Below are 21,452 nucleotides of genomic sequence, written 5' to 3' on the forward strand. Positions count from 1 at the left end.
CTGAACTAGTACATTGTACGTTAGCAAGGCATGTTGGAGAAGCAATTGTTGAGACGGAGCCTTTATGAGTAGATCGTCTAAATACGGAACAATTATTACCCCTAGGGACCTGAGATGAGCTGTCATCACGGACATTACCTTGGTGAATACCCGAGGCGCTGATGAGAGGCCAAACGGTAGAGCCTGAAATTGGTAATGGTCTCGCCTTATCGCAAACCTTAAAAAACTTTGGTGAGGTGGCCAAATCGGAATGTGCAAATACGCATCCTTGAGATCTAGTGCAATCATGAATTCCTGTGGCTCTAACCCTGCAATTACTGACCTGAGAGATTCCATCTTGAATCTGTGGTAAGTGACGTAATGATTGAGACCTTTTAGGTTCAATATTGGCCTGACTGAGCCATCTGGTTTTGGTACCAGAAACAGACTGGAATAATAACCCTGCCCCTGTTCCTGCACAGGGACTGGAATTATCACTGCAGCATTCAGCAGAGACTGAATGGCAACCTGCAGAACTGCTTTCTTGTCGTCCGACACAGGCAGTCCTGTCGTGAAAAATCTTCCTGTCGGAAGATAATCGAACTCTATTTTGTAACCCTCTAATACTAAATTGCGGATCCACCCATCTGTGGACGTCTGCAGCCACGCCCCCTGAAAGCTCTGAAGGCGTGCTCCCACAATTGGGGATCCGAGATGGGCTGGGAGCCCGTCATGCCACTGGTTTGTTAGTGGTCTTGGTGTCTTGACGACGTGCATTGGATTGTCGGGCACTACGTCCCCGACCTCTTCTGCCCGGCGTGACTGCTCCTGTGCCCTGCCCACGAAAGGGCTGAGTTCTAAAGGATTTGAACGCCGGACCAGAATATTTCCGTTTAGGTATAGTTGTAGGCGAAGGAAGAAAAACAGACTTCCCTCCAGTAGCCTCAGAAATCCATTTGTCCAATTCAGGACCAAAAAGTTTCTCGCCATCATAAGGCAATGCCTCTATACCTTTTTTAACCTCCGTCTCCGCCTGCCACGAACGCAGCCAAGGTGCTCGTCGTACTATGACTAGCGATGAGGACAGGCGAGAAGTAAGCTGACAGACGTCAGTAGAAGCTGTACATAAATATTCAGCAGCTTCCCAGATTTGATCTGCGAGAAGTATAAGATGATCATCTTGCAGAGCCGACTTGAGCTCTTTTATCCATACCATTAAAGCTTTAGTAACCCAAATGCCAACCAACCCAGGTCTTAACAGCACTCCAGTTGCTGTATAAATGGACCTTAGCATAGCCTCTATTTTACGATCTGCAGGGTCTTTAAGTGTAGTAGCAGTTGGTACTGGTATGGTTAACTTCCTCGTAAGTTTAGATACGGATGAATCCACCAATGGTGGGTTCTCCCATGTAGCTGTCATGGCCTCTGGAAACGGGTAACTCGATTTAAATCTACGAGGAATAGAAAACCGTTTGTCCGGATTTTTCCGTGACTCCAGTAACATTTTATTAAGAGATTCCGAGATAGGGAAACACATCGGAGATCTCTGTCGTTTAGTAAAGACTACTTCATCATTCGTCAGTGGCTCCTCAGTTTCTGTAAACTCCAGCGACTGACGAACTGCTCTGATGAGATTGTCAATACCTGGGCTGTCAAAGTCGTCACCTTCTGACTGTTGTTCTATTTCGCCCTCCTCATACTCCTGTTCAGTGAGATCTAGTATCCCAGAGACAGGAAAATTAGTAGGAAAAGGAAACTTATCTTTTCCACTCAAGGTGGACTTATGACCAGCTTGAGATTCTCCAGGTAACTCAAATGGTCTCATTTTAAACTCAGATCTTGCCGCCTCTCTTTCTTCACGAGAGGCGGCCAGCTCTGATTGTAAACCAACTAATACATCTGCAAGTAAAGCCCACGGAGGGTCCTGAGATGCTGGCTTTACTTCTGGAATGGAAATCGTATTTATGGCTGTATTAACAACACATGCTGTACATGTGGTGGATCCATCAGGCAACACACTCTTACAGACATGACATGACAAATGTTTCTTAGATTTTGCTGGTGTCTTACTCATTATGACAGACAATACAAACTCCACACAGACAGACTGCACGACTCAGTAATAACACCAAAGTTCCTGGTATATATCTTAGGCAAGTGCAGTGCCTGCTAATACGAAAACTGACCCAAAAATTCCCCTAGTACCACTCTTAGCTGAGATGTAAAATAGGAAACCTGGAACAGACAGGAGAACATTAAACATACTAAGCACCAAGTTTTTTTTTTTTTCTTAAAACTTAACACTGCCCAATACTGTTAAAGTCTCCCCCCCCACTCCCACGACCTCCGTGTACAGCACCGGGTCTGGGCCTGTGGAAGTTTTTGCAAAGGGCCGTGTGAGCGGCCTGTCCTGTAGGCCCCGGACAACGGAACTCCTCGGCTGCTGCGGGCGGATGGCGGAAGCAGAGAGCGTGCTGCATAGAGCCGTGGAGCGGCCTATGCACACGTGCTCCCGCCCGCCACACACAGCATGGCGGCGTGTCTGTGTAGCCAAGCAGCGCTGCTGCTGCGCAGGGAGCAGCGGTCTCCTAGGATGCTGGGGGCCGGAGAGTGAGCGCGCCCCGGGCAGCGGTGAGTACCAAATAATCCCCCACAGTGGAGCGGCAGCAAGCGCTGACCGCCCCAACCCAACATACCTGGACCGTGACAGAAGTCTATGACGGGGCTTTCATCCAAGCTCCGTCCAGCTTTCCTGCAGGCAGCCTGCAAGTGGAGTGAGGGAGCTCTTTACAGAGAGGTCCGACACTCACGGCTACTCAGCCGCTTCCACTGTCCCTGACCCACGCCTGTTAGAAGGGGGGAAAGGACGTGGAAATTGACGAAAAAAAAAACTTAGAAAAAAAATTCCAATACTTTGTGGACGAGCTCCACTATGCCTTCTAACTGTGTCGAGCACAGAAAAAACACTGAAGTGCTGCAGGATATGGAGGGGAGGAGTAGTCTCAAAATTAATTTATTCAGTGCCTTCTTCCGGTGGAAGCCGTCCATATCCCAAGAGTACTCCAGTGACCCCTAGTGGATGAAAAAGAAAAATGGGTTTAGACAAAAATAAACTGTTTTTAAAAGAAAGCGTGTTTGTTTGTTTTTTTACTTCCCCTTCCCCCAACCCTGCTGTGGGCAGAACCATCTTTCCTCATGCCTCCATTTCATATATGCCAGCAGCCTCTAATAATGGGAAGGAGCCTCAACTGTGGAGCAACAGGTTGTAGACACCAGACTCAGACACTTCCTACCGTATTTCATAGAAGAGCTATTTCCATAAGATATTCTGAATTCACTTCCTGCAAATGTTACAACAGTTGTGTGGATACAGGATGTTGTTGGATGATATATTACTGTACATGGACCAGTCAGCCAGACAAAAGAGTGGGAATGCTTTGATCAGAATTTGTGCTGGACAACTGTTTATTACGTGGATCTTTTCTAACTTTTTATTTTTCCATTATTTTTAAGCTACTACATTTAAGAGCATTGGAGCCAATGCAATATGCCATTCAACAAGCAAGCAGGAAGCATTCTTTTTTGAACCACCCATGTCGATACCTCCTAATCCTCCCATGATCAGTGGGACAGTCCCACAAATCAGAATGTTTGTCCTGATTTGTGGTACGTTGGGAAGTAGTTCCATAAAAACATCCAGGTACTGTATGCATGTACCTGTAGAGATGCAAGAAAGCTCTGTGGAATAGTCGCCTCAGGGCCGTAACTAGTGTTGTGCATTTAGTACTGCCACACAATGTGCAGGGCCCTTGGAGCAGCACCGTAGCTCCTCCATGCCACCAGCATTTGTCATGAAGGATCTTCTGGAATGCACCCTTCATGAAGGATCTTCTGGAATGCACCCTGCAGCGACACCCATTGCATCCGTAGGACGGTCCATGCAGTGCTATTGTTTCTGCTACCAGAGGTCTAGTCTCTCATTGCGACGTTGTGATATCACATTTTAAGGGTCATGGTCTGCATAGGGCAGAAAATAGCCCTGTAATGGCCGGGATTTGCCTTCTCCTGCATTATCAATGGAATAATGATTTGCATGTTCAATGTGTGGCTTCGTATCATAGAAATTGTTCTTTTTGCATAGATTATGTGCTATAATTAATCTCTACTGCTATAACCAGAAACGTTATATATTATACAAACCATAGCCTTCACTGTCATGTACTGTGTTTCTCTTATACTAGCCTGATAGTGGCACAATAAAGATGTACTGACATAGGAGATCATTAGTGTGCCAAGTAGCAGTGATAATGGATAGCTTCTAGACCTCAAGAAGTTGATTTAAGACTGAAGATTGAGATATGAAAGGAAATATTAGGCTTCCAATCTGCAATAAATCTCCACTTTAGAGCAGAAATCCATCAGGGAAGCCCACAATGATATCGGAAGATTCTGGGAAACCTCTCCCAATCAGATGACTAGGCAGCACAGATGGGATTACCACCTCTCTAGTAAAAATGATCATTGATCCCAATGTTAAGAACATGGCAGATACAGGGAAACAGAGATGTATAGTTTTCCAGAAAAAGTGTCACCGAAAAATATTGGGTCTCTTCCTTTGTTCCACACATTAGCATCTGGCACTGGACAGGAAAGACTGATGTTTGATATTCATAATCCCCCCAAAAAAAACTGCATGGAAATATAATGGCTATTTCATGTAGTTTCACATTCCAGTTTTACACTGATAAAACCCAGATGTCTGATGTGTTCTGCCATGCTTCACATAGTCATCAGTCATTGAGGACAATGTACTGAAAGTAGCATATAGATATAGTATTGATGTGAATATTTTTTAGTATTCCTCATGCTGCAAATAGCTTATCTTACGTGGGGATCAGTATGAAATACCTCCAATCAAAATCCCGACAGCAATTGACCAACGGTCAAAATCCCGACAAGGTCAAAATACAGACATTTAAAATACTGACAAGGTAAAAATACAGACATGTAAAATGCCGACAGGTCAAAATACCGACATGCGGTTTTCATTGGTTTTGTGTGTGTGTATGTCGGCATAGGTCGACATGGACACCATATAAGTGTACCGCTGCGCTCGCCATGCTTTGGGCACGGTGCCTCGCTGCGCTCTGCACACTATTATATTCCCCCTCCAGGTCCACTGGGATGGTAAAGTATGAACAAGTCGGTTTCGATGAAAAAAAAATCATGAAAAACTCATGTCGGCATTTCACATGTCGGTATTTTGACCTTGTCGGGATTTTGACTGTCGGTCAATTGCTGTCGGGATTCAACCGTCGGGATTTTGATTGGAGGTAAATTGACTGCATCCCCTTACATGCACTATAAAAAGTGTCTAAAAAACTTTAAATGCACACAAAGTCCTAACAAATTTCTTCTACCAACCTAGATTAAATTAAATCTACCCACACACCTCCATGTCCCCCTCACTTCCCAAAATCTGCAAGGCTGGAAGCTTTGTTGGAGCAACACTTCTTAATGAGTCCATCCTAAATTGGACCGGTTATACTGTCCACTCTTGGTCTACTGTAGAACTTCTATGATGGAGTTGTATCACTATAACAAGGCCAATGTAATATCAGAGGAAGCAGTTAGTTAAATGATGCAACATTAAATAAAATATGAAACTGTACTAATCTCGCTGGATTGAAGTCTCTCTTAAAAAGAGCAATTTGCATTAGATACCATCTATTGGCATATCTAGAATGGGTGCAGGGTGTACGTTGCACATGGGGTCCTCGGCCCAGGGGAGTCCACAACACACACCTTGCTCCCATATAATTATACTCAACTCTCCGGTATCCAATGTCTGTGCTGCAGCAGCAGAAATCACAGAGAAAATGGTGCGGTGGCCATTTTCCTAGAGATTTTTGCCTACGCAGAAGAAAAGTCACCAGGAACATGGCGTGGGTGCTATGTTCCTGAAGATCTGTGCAATGCCAGAGTCTACTGCTCCCACCCACAAAAACGTAAATCTACCATTCACATCTAACTAATTTAATGTCCTATTACATGCAATTAGTTAGATGTGAATGGTAGATTTATGTTTTAGTGGGTGGGAGCAGGGGCGGTTTAAAACAGGAGGGGGCTCATGTGCAGGCTCCATGAGTGCCCTCTCCTGTCTTGTGCATAGGGTGGTGTAAGTAATTATGTTGATTTTAGGTGCATTTAACAGTTAATGATATACACAATTTAAATTACATTTGCACTGAACCTATAGACTAAATACAGGAGACTATAACCATAAACTCAGTCACAAAAATGAGTCAAATGTTACTAGTTCCAAGTGAAATGATAACCGTGTCTGTAATCTCATGGATATTGGTTCAGCCAACAAAATGGCTTCCTACACTGCATGATGGGTGCACTTTAATGCAGATATTGTGATGTGCACGAATAGAGAACATGACATTCATAGGTAATTAATATGTATAAAATACTTTTGCTTCTAGTGCTATTCTAGGATTCTGCTAGCAGCAGCTCCTTACCAAGCAATGTTTTTTAATCATCATAATTTTAGTCACGCTCATTCCCATAACAGCTGCTTTTTATAATTGACTGAAATTAAATCATTTTGTGCACTTGATTAAAAACATTTTGAAAGGGGTAATAAAAATTGTGGACAACGGTAGCTCATTTGCTGTAGCTTTATTATTTCTGTATGATCTATTTAAATGCTACACCTGGATATTTAGTTTGCTCAGTTCAAGCGCAGTGGTAAATAGATCTTTAGGTAACAGGTGTCTATGGGATCATGTTTCAGAAATTGACGACAACAGGGTAAACCAGATGTTGCAAAGGGACTTACACTATTACCCATACTTTATGGAAGCAGCCATTTCACCGGCTAAACCAATACTTAAGATAATGCAGATTAACTGTACACCATCAATGTGACATCACTGACTCATTTAACACAAAATAATATAATTAGGCTATAGTAAATGAATAGACTTAATATTGGTTCAGCCTACAAAATGGCTGCCACCATAATGTTTACAGTACAATGGCAGTTATTTCATTTATATGGTAGATACTAAACTATTATTATAACTAATTGGATCTACAAATGTCCTTAAGCATATTCTGTTAAAACAGCTAGAAGGCTCATTGCTATGATTTGCACACCACATTGTCCAGATCTTATTTATTATTATTTTTATTATTATTATCCTCCTTTATTTATATGGCGCCACAAGGGATCCGCAGCGCCCATTACACAGTACATAATCAAATGAGCAAACAAGAAAACAGCACTTACAGTACAAGACAATATAGGACAGGTATAGAAAACCCCGTGGTTAGGTGCCATCAAAGGGAGTATGGAGTATAAGATAGTGTAAGTAAGAAAAGGAAAGGCACATGAGGAAAGAAGTCCCTGCTCTTGCGAGCTTACAATCTAAAAGGTGAGGGGCTAGCAGACCGGAGTGACACAGAAAGGGTAGACAGTGAGCATAGACAAGAGGGTTAGGAGGAGAGTTGGCTGGGTTTGGTGAAGAAGTGGGTCTTGAGAGCCCGTTTGAAGTTTTGTAGAGAGGTGGAGAGTCGGATGGGTAGAGGTAGATCATTCCATAGATAGGGAGCAGCACGTGCAAAATCTTGTAGGTAGGAGTGGGAGGAGGTAATTAGTTGGCAGGAGAGACGGCGTGCATTAGCAGAGCGAAGAGGACGGGTGGGAATGTAAAGAGAGATAAGGTCAGAGATGTAAGAGGGAGAAGAGTGGGTGAGGGCTTTGTAGGTGAGTGTGAGAAGCTGGAATTGGATTCTGAATCGGAAGGGGAGCCAGTGAAGGTCCTGCAAGAGAGGGGATGTAGATGTAGTACGTTTGGTGAGGAAGATGAGAGGGGCAGCAGCACTGAGGATAGATTGAAGTGGAGAGAGGCGTTTTTGAGGGAGGCCAAATAGGAGGAGTTCCATGTTAGTATTTGTTCCATGATCGTGAAGTGTAATTGTAGGTCACCAGAGGTTATTGAATATTATAACTGTATTATCACTTGTTTGCAGCATACATTTTGATGTTTGTCTGTTTTTTTGCAGTTTATTCCTGAAATTTCTTTATTTTAAAAATGTGTGTACATTGTTATACAGAGTTTGCGCTTCATTATTTGATTGTTTCACACTTGAAATTGAATTAATTCATTCATGAGGGCTTGAACACCTAGACACCATTATGAGGTATGTATCCGTATGCAGCGTGACAACGTGCTAAAAACAGAGACACCAATAGGGCGCTGCCCGGCTAATATCCATGAGGCCTGATCTATAATCTAACAGTCCTGGTTGAATGGGAATTGTGTATAATGGTCATGTGGATATTTCTTCTGCCCACAGAACCTTGTGTCTAGGTGTTGGTGCTACTTTGACAACCACCTTTTTTACCCATCAAACGTATTCTGTAAATGCACTTTATGATTTTATCAGAAATAATACTTGTGCACATTCCCTGTGAAATTAAATTATCATCGGTAGAATACTGTGAAAACAACTGAATGACATGCACTCATCTTAGCTCAAGTCCAAATAATACACGGTCGTCATTTTCTTTACCCAGGTTGTTTAGCTGAAAGCTCTTGGGCCCATACAACCTTCTAAGCTTTTTAAACCATCAACAAATTCCATTACCAGACTATGGTCTATTTACTAAGCCTAGGATGGAGATAAAGTGGACGGAGATAAAGTACCAGCCAATCAGCTCCTGTCATTTTTCAAACACAGCCTGTGACATAGCAGTTAGGAGCTGATTGGCTGGTACTTTATCTCCGTCTACTTTATCGCCATCCAGAGCTTAGTAAATAGACCAGTGTCTGACAAGAAAATAGTTAAAAACATAGTCTGACCCTGTCCATGGACCTACTTAAGCAGCACTATCCTACAACATGCGGAAATTAGATGTACCCATTTACCAGTGGAGATGGATTAGAATGTAACAAAACGCCACCAGTACTTGCCACGGAGCAATCCGTGCAGTCCCAGATTTATAGGTGTTATTGTACAGGTTACCACGTTTGCCTTATATACAGATTATAGTTTTAATGGGTTTTAGATGCTTTTCTAATAGGAAAGAGAACCTAAAAGACTGTTCTTATGGGTTTTATGTCACAACAGCTGTGCCTTTCTCTCTGCTGTTTGCTACACAGATCAGATTACATGTCTTTGTGTTCCCACTCCAACTGGCAGTCCTCCACATTCCTTCTCTGTACACAAGCTGCACCTCTTTCCATTATATGGGGAAAACCAATGTGTGCAGCTAAAGTTCCAGCCTTAAACTGTACCAGGTCGCTTTATGACCAATAGTGCACTGTTTTACATTCCAGAATCTGGGCCGTTTAATAAATATATAAATAAATAATAATAATAAAATATATATATATATATATATATATATATATATATATATATATATATATATAATAACCAGAACACAAAGAAGATGTGACTATTTTGATGTTTATGGACAGTCTTAAGAAGTGACATTTAGAGCGCCCTTCTAATTATAATAGAAGTGAAGATTGATTTAAGGGCTTAATGGCGTAGCTAAATCATTTCACTCACATTAAACATACTATCAAGAATATAAACAATGTTTTAATTTGTTGCACAAAACTCAAGGTGACAGGAGTCTCTGCGTTATGGGAAGAGACCTCTACAGCTGCTTCATTATGTTACTCTGCAATGCTGTGCACTAAATGTGAAATAACAAGATAGTATTGCTCCTATGGCCGATAGTTTTAGGGCACTGTAGCACTGACTGGTCACTTTTCATTTGCCACAGTATATGTACAGTTATCCTGAATGTGTTATGATACGTCAGTGCATGCTCTTCTTACTACAAAATATGAAAAATCACCATGGTATGTGTATAATAATAATAATAATAACAATAATAACAATATTATTATTATTATAGTGTTCCCTATATAAGGGTATTCGGTAAGCATACCGCTCGTCTGGATCCCGGCTGTCCCAATACAGACACCAGGTTCCCGACAGGGTCACCATACCGCTGTCAGTACACCGGCAAGGTGGGTGATTCCCCTACTATGGGTGTCCACGACACCCATAGAGGGAGAAAAGAACCAGTGGCAAGCACTGTGGTGAACATGTGGCAAGCCTGCAAGGGGCTTCGTTGCGCTCTCCCCCCTGCCAGCATTCCACCACTCGGGATGACGATGTCAGTATTCTGACAATCGGCGGGATATCATATCGAACATTGGTACGGCCTCATCTGGAATACTGTGTCCAGTTCTGGAGACCATATTTCCAGAAGGATATAAATACATTAGAGAGTGTACAATGAAGGGCAACTAAAATGGTGCATGGCCTACATCACAATACTTACCCGGAAAGGCTAAAAGATCTTAACATGTATAGTTTGGAGGAGAGAAGGGAAAGGGGGGACATGAGAGAAACTTTCAAATATATCAAGGGTTTTAACAAAGTTCTGGAGAGAAACATTCTTCAAAGGAAGAGGAGTATTAGAACTCGAGGACATCCACTGAAACTGGAAGGAGGCAGGTTCAGGGGAAATTTAAGGAAAAATTACTTCACAGAAAGGGTAGTGGAAAAGTGCAATAGCCTCCCATCAGAGGTGGTAGAGGCTAAGACTGTAGAGCAATTTAAACATGCTTGGGATAGACATATGAATATCCTTACAGAGAATTAAAGTTCAAAAAGGGTTGAGATTACCTAAAGGATAAAATTAGCAATGTAATCTGAGTCACAGTCACCTATATACTCTATATGCCATAACATTTTAAATGTATTGGCTATTGCTAATAAAACACAATAGGGGTGGGCATGAGGAATGGATTCTGACATGCAGAGGTTGATCTACAAAATTACAAACATGATGGCCTAAATGACCTCTTGTGACAGAAGCCAAATTTTAAAATAATCTGAGGTGCTCTTGTTACCCCTTCCCCTCAAATGTGACGGGAGAAAGCCATGCATACTGTAAATATGATTAGCGGGAGCACAAATATTTAGGTGCTAAAGAACCCAGAGAGCTGGCTCACATATTCTTACCTATTTGTTATCTCATCTGCTAGGGGTACAGAGGTCTATTTCTATGCATTTTCTTCTAGGCCACAATAATGTATGAAACTGATCTCTCTACAAAATGGGTTTTAAAATATCTAATGTCCAGCCAAACAAACTTTCGTTGCTATAGGATTATCAAGCAGCCAAATGATAGCCAAAATGGTAGTTGTCTGTTTAGCAAATGCTATCGGGGACAACTGTTCATGGACAGTTAGGTGTGTTGGATGAGATTTCTGTTGCCATCACAAAATAGGTATGTAAATATGCAGGATATCATTTATGTGCATTTATGCCCCTTGACAACGCAACCCGTAAACAAACACTGTACTTGCCAGGATATCCTATCCTGTTCTACATCACTCTAGGAAAATAACCTCAATACACCCTACTTATAGTTGCCCGTTATTCTGGGAAGAAACAAACAAAATTCAACTGATCTTCGGAATTGGAGCTAAAAGACTTCTGGAAGAGCAGACAGATGGACTAGGAAATGCTGTGATGGAGCAAATTGGGTCACAAAAAGCTGACCCCTCCATGAACAATGAGTGTGCAGGGGTATTATGAGCATGATCCTGTTTGTGTCCTGACCACCGTTTGATGCAAATGACAAGTTATACCCATGTCTTCTTTTCATACCGCACCTCCCTACGAGTGTGGTATTGAAGGTCGACTACACTTATGTCAACAGTGTCTAGGTCGACCACTATTGGTTGACAATAACTAGGTCAACAGGGATTCTAGGTCAACAGGGTCTCTAGGTTGACAGGTCAAAAGATTGACATGAGTTTTTTTAATCTTTTTTGGTGACTTTTTTTCCGTACAGTGACCGGGAACTCCAATTAGTGCACAGTGTTCCCTCGCATGGTGAGCGAGCTTCAGGCAGGTTACCGTTCCCAAATCGTAGTCCACGTGGATTGTAAAGTATGAAAAAGTAAAAAAAAAATGTGAAAAACTTATGTCGACTTTTAGACCTGTCGACCTAGAAACCCTGTCGACCAATAGCGGTCGACTCAGACACTGTCTACCTAAGTCTTGTCGACCTAGAGACCGGATACCCCTCCCTACGTATGTATCTTTGTACAGTATATACAGATATACACACATACCAATGATTGTGAGCCTTATTAACACTTATTAATGTAATCAAATCCTCTTGGCTGCTGTTTTCACTGTAGCATGGCATTTCCTCACATTTCCTTTTAGTTTATAATTCTCCAGTTTCAGAGCTATTCTGGTACTTATCTCTCACTAAAATATGCTTCCTTCCTGACCTTTGTTATATCCATAATAAGCAAAGGTACTTGGAAAAATATGATAGCTTTTCATAGCCTAAAGTGTTAATCTAGGGGGAATGTTTTCACCATGAAAGCAGACTTACAAGCGTGGAGAGGCCTTTAACAATTGAACTACCACCTAAGAGTAGCATCTCCTAGGTACTCAATAATTATTCAAAGAAACCTGATCTAGAATTGGCAGATCGAGGGACAGAGAAAGTAGCCGTTACACGTGATCTTCTGTCTAATCTGGGGAGTGCACGCTCTGCTTGCTGATATTTGTGCTAGAAAAGCAGAATTCTGCATTATTTACAACCACCTTTTATTGAAGCACTGTGCAGGTAACATCAAGATTTCTTACCTGTCTTGATTGAGCAGGCAAACCGCTGGACTGCATTTGTCTCTGCATCTGGGAAGGTTGCATTAGTTGTCTTATCTGTTGCTGGAGAAACTGATTTTTGAGGACTTGCTGAGGCTGCTGTGCAGCTGGAGGTTGATGTTGTTGTTGTTGCTGCTGCTGCTGCTGCTGTTGTTGTTGTTGTTGCTGTTGCTGAAGATAATGAATTAATGACCCGGGATTAGGCGACAAGTTCATTTTCTGGCCAGAAGAATCAGGTGCAAAGTGGGACAGTGGCTTGGTATTGTTAAAGGAAAAATGATCATGACCTACTGGGTTGTCACTGACTATCCCAGTCTGCAAACCATTGGAAGGCTGCTGCATAATCATATTCATATTTTTTGGCTGGTTTGTGGTCATTGACTTGAAGAGTGAAGTTTGTAGACTGGGCTGGCTCCCTGTAGAAGCAAGACTGGACATCAGAGTATTCTGGGGACTAAATGGCTGCTGATGCAAGGCTGGGCTTGAAAGCTTCTCTGGCTGATAGGGCGGAGAAGGCCCAGCATTGGCAGGTACCATACTTGGCACCATGTTGCTTTGGGGGCTTTTGATGGTATTAGCTGGAATGTTGCTTGAGGCCATATTCTGTAACATGGAGCTCTGTGGACTGAACGGTTGCTGGTTAACAGCCGGACTTGCAATCTTTTCTGACACATAAGGTGGAGAAGGCCTGTTGGGTGGATTGCTGGTAGAAGATATGCTTGATAACAGAGAATTCTGTGAGCCTTGTATGGTATTTCCCTGTAAACTGCCTGTGCTCATGCTGGGTACCATAATATTTTGTGGACTAAAAGGCTGCTGAGGAGAGGATCCAGGTCGATATGGTGGAGAGAGACCTGTAGGTGAAATTGTTGGCCAGCTGGGTGTCGGCACTTGCTGCTTGCCTGAAGAGCCTTGTTTGCTTGCAGCTAGCTGTTTCAGCTGTTGTGCATGCCAGTTTGCACCGGGCATGTTAGCTATTGAGACAGGTAACATAGTCTGTGACTGACTCTTACTCTGAACTGTAGCAATGGGTGACTGGACAGGCTTGTTGGATGGAGCAATAGAATAATTTGTTCCAGCAGATGAGGGTCTGACTTGAGGGGAACCAGCATTGGCAGAACTGCAACCACCAGAGAAATCCTTGCTAGATATATGGTTGTCCAAGTGAGATGATTGTGGGGATGAAAGCTTTGGGGTTGTACTTAAATTTGGTTGTGAATGATTCATGTCAGGCAAGATGATATCCAAGTCATTTGGCGATGGATCAGGCATTTTAGTTAACTCTTCCAAGAGATCCTGTAGTTCTTGATCCACAGAGTGTAGACTATTGTTTTTTTCTTCATATGGTACCTTTTGGCCCATATCTGTATTTTGTGGTACAGAGAATGGAGAAGCCATACCTCTCCCATTCATATGGTTATTTTCAAGAAGAACTTGATGACCACCAACACCCAAGGATGAAGAGCCATGATTGGTTGTGTATGGAGAGTGCTGCAAATCAGTGCACGATACACTGGAGCTTGTGGTTTGTGTTTGGCCCATAGGAAGTGTAACATCATCGAGACAGAGTCGCTTGTTGTCACTTGAAAATATGATGTCATTAATGCCAGCGGACACAGGGGAACGGTCATCGTCCACCTTTCTCTTTATGGATCCTTGCAGCTGAAAAATAATAAAAGACACTATTTGTTAATAAATTCACATATACAGTATCTCACTACATTCAATAAAAATGTAAAAAAAAAGCAGCAGAGACTAGTATTGTCCATATTCAAACAAAGAAATAAAAAAAATATATAAAAAAGACACTAGTAGAGACTAGTAACAATAACAATATAAACAAATTGTGACTATAATCTAAACGCTAAAATGTATCAGATAAACTGTGGCAATGGCATCAGGTTACCTGCATTATACACCATTATAACAGTCTTTTAACCCCCTGAAACTATAATACTATGAGGTGATGATATTATGTCTAAGATGGCGCAGTCGAAATGATAACTTAGTACAAGGTAACGGAAAGACTAATCCCACCAATCAGTTATCAGTTGTTGCTAAGACTGCCTCTCAATGCTTTTTGACTGGCTGTTTGGGAGCTTAGGTCAAACACTTTGAGACTTCATTAATTTGAATGGATGTCTAAAACTAAGAAAAATGTTCCAATACAGTACATGAGCATTTTGCTTTAGAAAGTGCCGAGTACAGGTGAAGAATAGAAGGACTGCCTCAAATTCTATGCTCCTAGGAATTGTGCAAAGAAAAAAAAACCAAATATTAAAAATGTATTTTTGTTTTTTTAAGCAAAAATAATCCAAACACCCCCCCCCCCCCCCCCAAAAAAAAAAAAAAAAAAACCCAGCAGAGAAAATGGTTTACTGAAACAGAACTATAACTGAACACAACATAGGATTCCAATCTATGTTAAGTGTTATTATAGCGTGTGCAGCCACTGGTTTAATAGCTCTGACATAGGTGTCAACTTGATTAATCTATCATTAACACCACTGCCTCACATAATGAGGAAAAATCTTTATAGCCCTCTGAAAGCACAACAAACAAAGAAACCAAGTAATCAAGATGTTAACAAGATAGAAACTGGACAAAAGCAGTTAAAACAACAAGTTGCACAAGATTTGACGGTGAGTGGTAAGTACTATTCAGTTCCCAAATATCTGATGCATAGAGCCAGGGTGACCAGATACTGTACAATACGGGTGTGGTATTGAAAGTCGACAGTAACAAGGTCGACAATGTCTAGGTCGACAACTACTGGTCGACAGTAACTAGGTCGACAGGGTGTCTAAGTCGACAGGGTCTTTAGGTCGACATGTTCTAGGTCGACAGGTCAAAAGGTCGACATGAGTTTTTAATGTTATTTTGGTGTCGTTTTCTTCGTAGAGTGACCGGGAACCCCAATTAGTGCACCGCGTCCCCTCTCATGGTGCCTTCGCTCCGCTACCGCTTCGCTCGGCACAGATTACCGTTCCAATCGTAGTCCACGTGGATTGTAAAGTATGAAAAGGTTAAAAAAAAAAAATTGTGAAAAACTCATGTCGACCTTTTGACCTGTCGACTTAGAACATGTCGACCTAAAGACCCTGTCGACCTAGTTACTGTCGACCAATAGTGGTCGACCTAGACATTGTCGACCTAGTTACTGTCGACTTTCAGTCCGGATCCCGTACAATACAGACCATCCCATTCTATCATCATTTTAATGTTTTAAAAGGGACATGACCATTAGAAGCATACAGTATATGGGATTGCTAAATTTCCCAAAAATTTACTTATTTTTATTTGATACTAGCTGGAGTACCCGGCGTAGCCCGGGATTTTAAGAATGTTTGTTTCCAAAAATAAATGTAAATATTAAAACACACAGTATAAATAACATTGTAGATAGCTGAATACCCGTGCTTCGCTACGGGATGAGGATGGTAAATTAGAATGATAGTTGTTCGTTAATTTACGTTGGCTGGAGATCTAGTATATAGGCATATCTAGCTTCCTTGATGCACTTTGTGTATTGGCCGGATCCCTTTTTAATCCCCCAAGGGACCCTGCTCTTCCCACTATACAACTCTCAGTCTATGGCTTCCTGATGCCTCCATTCCCCTCCTCACATCATGTCAGTGCCCCTGTGAAATTATCGTTTTTTTTTTACAGTTTCTTATATAGCGGTCCAGGCATTCGGGAGTTATGCTGTCTCCTGAAATACTCTGTGCTGCTATCCCACCCCTAGGCGTGCTAGGGTTGTCTAATCCCCACAGAGTTTGTTCCCAGACTGTAAGTCAGATGTGTACCAAGATTGGTGTAAATTGATCCAGGCCTTCCACAGTTTTGCTGTCTGTTGACATACTCTGTGCTGCTGTCCCACCCCTAGGGGTGCTACGGGTGTCTGACCCCCACAGTGTTTGTTTCCAGAGTGTAAGTCATATGTGTACCAAGTTTGTTGTAAATTGCTGCAGGCATTCCAGAGTTATGCTGTCTGCTGAAATACTCAATGCTGCTGCCTCACCCCTAGGGGTGCTAGGGGTGTCTTCCCTCCACAGTGTTTGTTGGCAGATTGTAAGGCATATGTGTACCAATTTTTGAGTACATTGCTCCAGCAATTCCGGAGTTATGCTGTCTCCTGATATACTCTGAAATCTCTAGCACCCCTAGGGGGGCTGACAGCAGCACAAATTGTTTTAGTTGCCTCCGCCGTGTTTTAATACGCTCGTATGTAAAATGTCATGGTTTTCGCTTGTAAACTGTGGATTTGTATAGAAAGACAGAAGGACAAATTTTTCATTTTTATATATTAGATTTGTTTTTTTTCCTATTACATTTTTGCTTGGTCTGCAGTCTCAATTGCTTTTCACAATTATATTGTGCTGAAACAAAAAAATTGGGTAATTAGTATTATCTTATTGTATAGGTTTGCTAAATATCAAAGTAAGGAGTAGCTGCTGTAGAGGTAAGGAGTATCTGCGCACATCCTTAAGATTAACCATCATGATTTTAACTAGCAGTAAAACAAAGAAATATTTTTTTTTGTGGGGTTTCAGGCCCTTTGCTTGTCTGTGCACTACTGCCTCACAGCGCTGAGTCATGGGTTCAATTCCCACTATGTTGCTAACTGTGTGGAGTTTGTATATTCTCCCCATACTTGCGTGGGTTTCCTCCATGTACTCCGGTTTCCTTCCACAATCCAAAAATATACTGGTAGGTTAATTGGCTCCAAACAAAAATTTTCACTAGCGTGAGTATATATACGTGTACATGTGATAGGGAATATAGATTGTAAGCTCCGCTGGGGCAGGGACTGATGTGAATGGCCAAATATTCTCTCTAAAGCGCTGCAGAATATGTGTTCGCTATATAAATAACTGGTAATATGACAAAGCTCTTACAGATGTAGCAATGCGGCATACTAAATTACGGCTTGCTGCATGGCGTGCCATGCTGTGACTATTCGCAGCTGGCGATCGTTCAATTAATTCCATTAGGAAATAATGGCGCAATCGCCGGCTGCAAATAGTCGCAGCCTGCCACGCCATGCAGCAAGCCATAATGCAGTATGCCGCATCGCACTAAGATGAGCATGGCTATATCTGTACATATTTTTATCATCAATTCATAACCTTACTAGCACAACAGGTTAGTTTCCGATTTACTGGTCCATATACTAGCCACTGGCTGTAAAGTCTCCTATCCGCTGATTGATCACTCTTCTGCGTCAGCTGTGTGACTCACTGTGCTCCTGCGTTTATGCCACAATCGCCAGAAAGTTGTCCTAAGGGGCCACTTGTTGCCCATCACTGATTTATATTCTCTTCAAAATTGTTTGGGAAGTAACAAAGAAAGCAAGCACAACAGAGTGCATGCAATGTATTCACCAAGGACTTGGCAGGCCCTGCACATATATACACACTGCTACATAATAACATTGTGTTATCTACATATTTTGTTTCCAAGATGATTGTAATATTCCCTGGGGCTCTGTAAATCCCAATAGCTTTACGCAAGTACTCGTGCTCCACAAAATGTAAACCCTGAATGCAAAAGCTAGGAGTTTCTTAGTAAATATACATGCTATGTGCCTGCGGCAGGAGATTTTTGTTTTTAGCAAAGTCTCAGTAATACCTAAGCCCCTCTTCCCTGCCACAGATCCTGCAACTCTTAGGAGTGAGGAGGTACTCATCCATTTTCATAGCCCCCCTGCAGTTTTTCTTTGTCTATTCTCAGCAGACGTTTTATTTTAGCATTAAATAGCTTATCCCCTCCTTTACAACACGTTCCACATGCCTCAATTCTAAATCTTGACCTCAATAATGGATATTTTTGTGGTGGACTCCAATTTATTTCTCCTAGCAACCTAAATGAAAATATTTTTGGGGGTAAAATAAAAGGATCATTCAATGTTAAAAAAAAAAAAACTAAAAAAAACCCCTTCATGATCTGTCTACAACAAGGGGATCTTAAGTTTGTTCGTGAAATCCATCCTGAAATGAGATTCTGAATGAGGTTCCGCACAATAGTCTCATGCTTGCGTTTTATGCCAGAGGAATTGTGCCCAACGTGTTCCCAGTAATATCACTAACCACACAGCACAGCAGAATGGACTGACCACGGTCATCCCAGATCTGCTCAGACTATAAACTCTATAAAATGGGATTTTACAAATATAGTGTGAAATACCAGTTCATGCAATGGCGACGCAAAAGCTGAACTCAGAAACTGTATAAACCTCAGGCTATTCCATCACACAATTCGATTTGTGTGAAATTTCACAACTATTCTATCATGCTCATCCCTGAGCTGGTTCTAACTTAACATCGTAAAAGAGATAGATGTAAATTCCACTGACTATTGAGATATCACAATATAAATGCAATATGTATAAAAGTATGGGTAGCAGGCAATGGCATATCTATAATGGGTGCAGGGTGTACACAATGCACACTCTGTACCCATCTATACATTAATAACAGAAGGATGACTTTAATGAGTGACATATTTCGAGGGTGTTGTTGTCTCAACAGGGCACATCATATACCAAATTAAGGGTTTTGTCTGTACATTTGCAGAGAATACTGGCATTGTAATTGGGTGCTTCTTTTAGAAGTTATGTGGCAAAATGTCAACAAAGCATCATCATTGTGCTCTGGAAAATGTGACCATTGGTGAACTCTCCCTGTGCATTTACTGGGTGACCTGGAACATGTGACCTGTTTGGTGGTCTGGAAACAGACAGTTATTTGCAGCCACCTACTAAACATGGAATTTTTCAAAATCTACTTCTATGGGGGTGAAAAGGGGTAAAATGTTCCGCCCAGCAAACTTTTGCCCGGTTGAAACCGGGCACATCAGCTAGTTTTCTTTAATACCTCTCTGTAGTCCTCCCATCAGGGCTGTAACTACCAGTGTACCACAATGGCACTCCTCATGGATGACAGGTAAGGGTGGGGGGAGTTGGTGACGACTGCCTGGCTCAGCCACGCAGCACATATTGGGTAAAAAACCCATCAGCAGGCCCTGTATATGTCTGAAGGATTACATGCACTGCACCTTGTATGAGGCAGATGGTATCCAGATGATAGATTGACAGTGTCTAGTTAGACAGTCAATAGATAGACACCATATGTTAGACATTAGGTTGACATGGTCAAAAGATCAACATGAGAAAGGTAAACAGTACAAGATGTCGACAGGGTCAAAAGGTAGACAGTCAAAAGTCGACATGAAAAGTGGTCGACATAAAAAAAGGTAGACACTTTTTGTTCAATTTTACATGTTTTTGGACTTTTTCATACCTTCTCTATCCATGTCCGCATCGAGTTGGTCATAAAACTTGACCGAACACAAGCGTGGCGAGCGAAGTGAGCCCCGCGAGGGGATGCCTTTCTACAATTGGAGGTCCCAGATGACAAAAAAAAACACAACCCCCCCCCCCCCACAAAAAAAAAAAAATGGTGTCTGCCTTTGTTATGTCGACCATTTTCATGTTGACCTTTTGACCCCGTCGACCTTTTGACTGTCTAACATGTGGTGTCTATTGACTGTCTAACTAGACAATGTCTATCTGTTATACCACACCCAAGGCAGACTGTGGCTTGTTATATGCTAATTATGCCCCCTCATGGGCTGGCCACACTTGCTCTAATGTCTAGCATTCGGCTACCCTCTCTAGAAATCCTTTGTATGTTCCTAAGGTATGGTGCTGCCACGTGTGTTAAATGATACAATAAAAGAAGAACGATGTAAAAGAATTAAGAACGAACAGTCTGCCTCCACCAAACCACTATAGTGTCACATATCCTACTATATTCTACTTCATCCATACGGCATCAGAAACAGACTGTAAGGGTAATATCTACCAACTTGTGACTTTACAAATCGCTCACATCCCTCAGATGCTGAGGCTGGAAAGCACATGACAGAAGCAGTGTTCCTTTAGGGGGTTTTAAAAGACCGATATAGAATACAAAGCGGAGTTTATTTGCTCTTTGCTAAATAAAACAATGAACTCATGCCGTGGAATCTAAAAAAAGTAACAGCCTGAAACAAAGCACAACATAAAAAAACGAGAGAGTAATTTCATAGGAAACACCCAGACGTCAGAATTACTTATTCATAAGATAGCTTTTGTGCGGAAAACGTTGTGTGGAAAACACTACGGCTCAGATAAAAGCACTGTAATATAAGGAACAGCGGGGTCTAATATGCAATTAATTAACAAACCTAGTTATTCTAAGTACAGATTAGCATTATTTCTGCTGCTAGTCTGAACCAAAAACAATAAATAATAGAACCTTTATTTTAAGACTTTTTAGCCTTGACCATACAATTTAACGTGGAAAATCTCATGAACATGTTTTGTTGTAGGGAGAGATGAATTAGGTCATTAGACATCATCATTGGTGGGATGTCATCCTATATTATGTTCAGTGTTTTATTGAAAAACTTTCCACCTTTAACTGAACGGCGCTTATGGGGCCTGATAGAGATGTGGTTGGAGGTGACATCGTTGCTGCTTACACGGAAGCAGCTGTAAAGCACAGATATAGTAATGCAGCAGGAGGCATCTGGTATAAGTAGACGGGATGCAGTCAATTTACTGACAATCAAAATCCCGACAGTCAAAATACCGACAAGCTCAAAATTCCGACATGGTCAAAATCCTGACAAGGTCAAAATCCTGACATGTAAAATGTTGACAGGTCAAAATGGCGACATAAGTTTTTCATGATTTT

At 41.8% G+C, this 21,452-nt stretch overlaps 1 protein-coding gene across 2 annotated transcripts in view; it reads right to left on the bottom strand.

The window, feature by feature from the left end:
• MAMLD1 (mastermind like domain containing 1) overlaps window positions 1–21,452 on the bottom strand; it is a 259,349-nt gene that overhangs the window by 84,245 nt on the left and 153,652 nt on the right. For both annotated transcript variants that reach the window (XM_063937386.1, XM_063937385.1), the window contains exon 2: window positions 12,694–14,373. In XM_063937386.1, the coding sequence (XP_063793456.1) occupies window positions 12,694–14,373 (1,680 nt within the window). The remainder of the gene's footprint in view (window positions 1–12,693; window positions 14,374–21,452) is intronic.

The sequence above is a fragment of the Pseudophryne corroboree genome, chromosome 8, assembly GCF_028390025.1.
Source record: "Pseudophryne corroboree isolate aPseCor3 chromosome 8, aPseCor3.hap2, whole genome shotgun sequence".
Lineage (NCBI taxonomy): Eukaryota > Metazoa > Chordata > Amphibia > Anura > Myobatrachidae > Pseudophryne > Pseudophryne corroboree.